A 1,990-nucleotide genomic window follows, 5' to 3' on the forward strand; every position below is an offset into this window, starting at 1 on the left:
GAAATAAAAACCCGGAACATGCGGCATATGATTCAGCACCGGTCAAATATAGCAGCCCACTGAACATATTACGAGTCTACAAGGTACACAATTTTGACCCAACAAATTAATCCGGCAATACAGTCAACAGAATCCCAGCAATCTCAAACATAGTAGCTTACACGGCAAGGACTTGAGAAAAGAACAGCCAGAATAGATTCAGAAGACCCAGACAACTCGCAACTTAGAAGCACTTCCGGTGGACAATCGCTGGACCTGACTCGTCATACTCGCCCTTCGAGATCCACATCTGTAGCATAAAAATCAGAACACATGGTTAGTACAGCAAATAGGGAGTGTATTTACTGTAACTACTGCAATGATATTAGGATGTATGATCGCTATTTAAGCGAAAGAAAGGCGCAAGATTCACCTGTTGGAAGGTACTAAGGGAGGCAAGAATCGACCCTCCAATCCAGACACTGTACTTCCTCTCAGGCGGTGCCACCACCTTGATCTTCATGCTGCTTGGTGCAAGGGCAGTGATCTCCTTGCTCATACGGTCAGCAATACCCGGGAACATAGTTGAGCCACCACTGAGCACGATGTTACCATACAGATCCTTCCTGATATCCACATCACACTTCATGATAGAGTTGTAGGTGGTCTCATGGATTCCAGCAGCTTCCATACCAATGAAAGATGGCTGGAAAAGGACCTCAGGGCAACGGAACCTCTCTGCCCCAATGGTGATCACCTGCCCATCAGGCAGCTCATAGCTCTTCTCCACAGAGGAGCTGCTCTTGGCATTTTCCAGCTCTTGTTCATAGTCAAGAGCCACATATGCGAGCTTCTCCTTGATGTCCCTTACAATTTCCCGTTCGGCAGTGGTGGTGAAGGAGTAACCTCTCTCCGTAAGAATCTTCATCAAACAGTCAGTTAGGTCGCGCCCAGCAAGGTCAAGACGAAGGATGGCATGTGGAAGGGCATATCCTTCATAGATTGGCACAGTATGGCTGACACCATCACCAGAATCCAACACGATACCTGGAAAAACAACATTGATTTCCCAGCTCAGATTGAGGATGAAGCTTACATTTTAGAATGTGTGTGCTCGCAACGACAATTACCTGTTGTGCGTCCACTAGCATATAGGGAAAGCACAGCCTGGATGGCCACATACATGGCTGGAACATTGAAGGTCTCAAACATGATTTGTGTCATCTTCTCCCTGTTAGCCTTGGGGTTCAGGGGCGCCTCAGTCAGCAGTACTGGGTGCTCCTCAGGTGCAACACGGAGCTCATTGTAGAAAGTGTGATGCCAGATCTTCTCCATGTCGTCCCAGTTGCTGACGATGCCATGCTCGATCGGGTACTTCAAGGTGAGGATACCCCTTTTGGATTGGGCCTCGTCACCAACATATGCATCTTTCTGCCCCATCCCCACCATCACACCAGTGTGGCGGGGGCGCCCAACGATACTTGGGAAGACGGCCCTGGGTGCATCATCCCCTGCAAAACCAGCCTGTGGAGAAAACAGATGGCAGTCAGCACGATGAAAGCCGGACTGAGGACACCAATTGACCGAAAGGAGCAATACAAACCTTGACCATGCCAGTTCCATTGTCGCAGACAAGGGGCTGGATGTCCTCACCGTCAGCCATTTGATTGAGTGACTCTGTTGCACAAAGTTTGACAAGAAGGCTATTATTACCAGATACCAACGAAAAAAGTGACACGAACAGAAGAAAATTCACCATGAGAAATCTCAATGATACTACGTTGCAGCAAGAATATTAGCACCTACAACATCATCTGAGTTCCACATGCCGTAACTCTGCCTTTTCTTTTCTCCCATTTTATAGTACTCCAATATTTGTGTGTAATATACAGCATATATGACTTGCAAAATATGTAAGCAAATCAATCGATGGTCCAATCATCTACACTCTGATCAAGAACCACACAAGAACATCCACATGCAGTTTCTTGGCCGTTATAACTCTACTAGG

At 47.0% G+C, this 1,990-nt stretch overlaps 1 protein-coding gene across 1 annotated transcript in view; it reads right to left on the bottom strand.

Moving 5' to 3' along the window:
* Positions 1 to 4: 4 nt before the first annotated feature.
* LOC119302372 (actin-3-like) overlaps positions 5 to 1,990 on the bottom strand; it is a 2,586-nt gene continuing 600 nt past the window's right edge. Inside the window, exons 2-5 of the mRNA XM_037579409.1 lie at positions 1,583 to 1,656; positions 1,110 to 1,503; positions 413 to 1,026; positions 5 to 289 (exon numbers count right to left, since the gene is read on the bottom strand). Coding sequence (XP_037435306.1) covers positions 224 to 289; positions 413 to 1,026; positions 1,110 to 1,503; positions 1,583 to 1,642 — 1,134 coding nt within the window. The 5' untranslated portion in view covers positions 1,643 to 1,656 and the 3' untranslated portion in view covers positions 5 to 223. The remainder of the gene's footprint in view (positions 290 to 412; positions 1,027 to 1,109; positions 1,504 to 1,582; positions 1,657 to 1,990) is intronic.

The sequence above is a fragment of the Triticum dicoccoides genome, chromosome 5A (genome assembly GCF_002162155.2).
Source record: "Triticum dicoccoides isolate Atlit2015 ecotype Zavitan chromosome 5A, WEW_v2.0, whole genome shotgun sequence".
Classification (NCBI taxonomy): Eukaryota; Viridiplantae; Streptophyta; class Magnoliopsida; order Poales; family Poaceae; genus Triticum; species Triticum dicoccoides.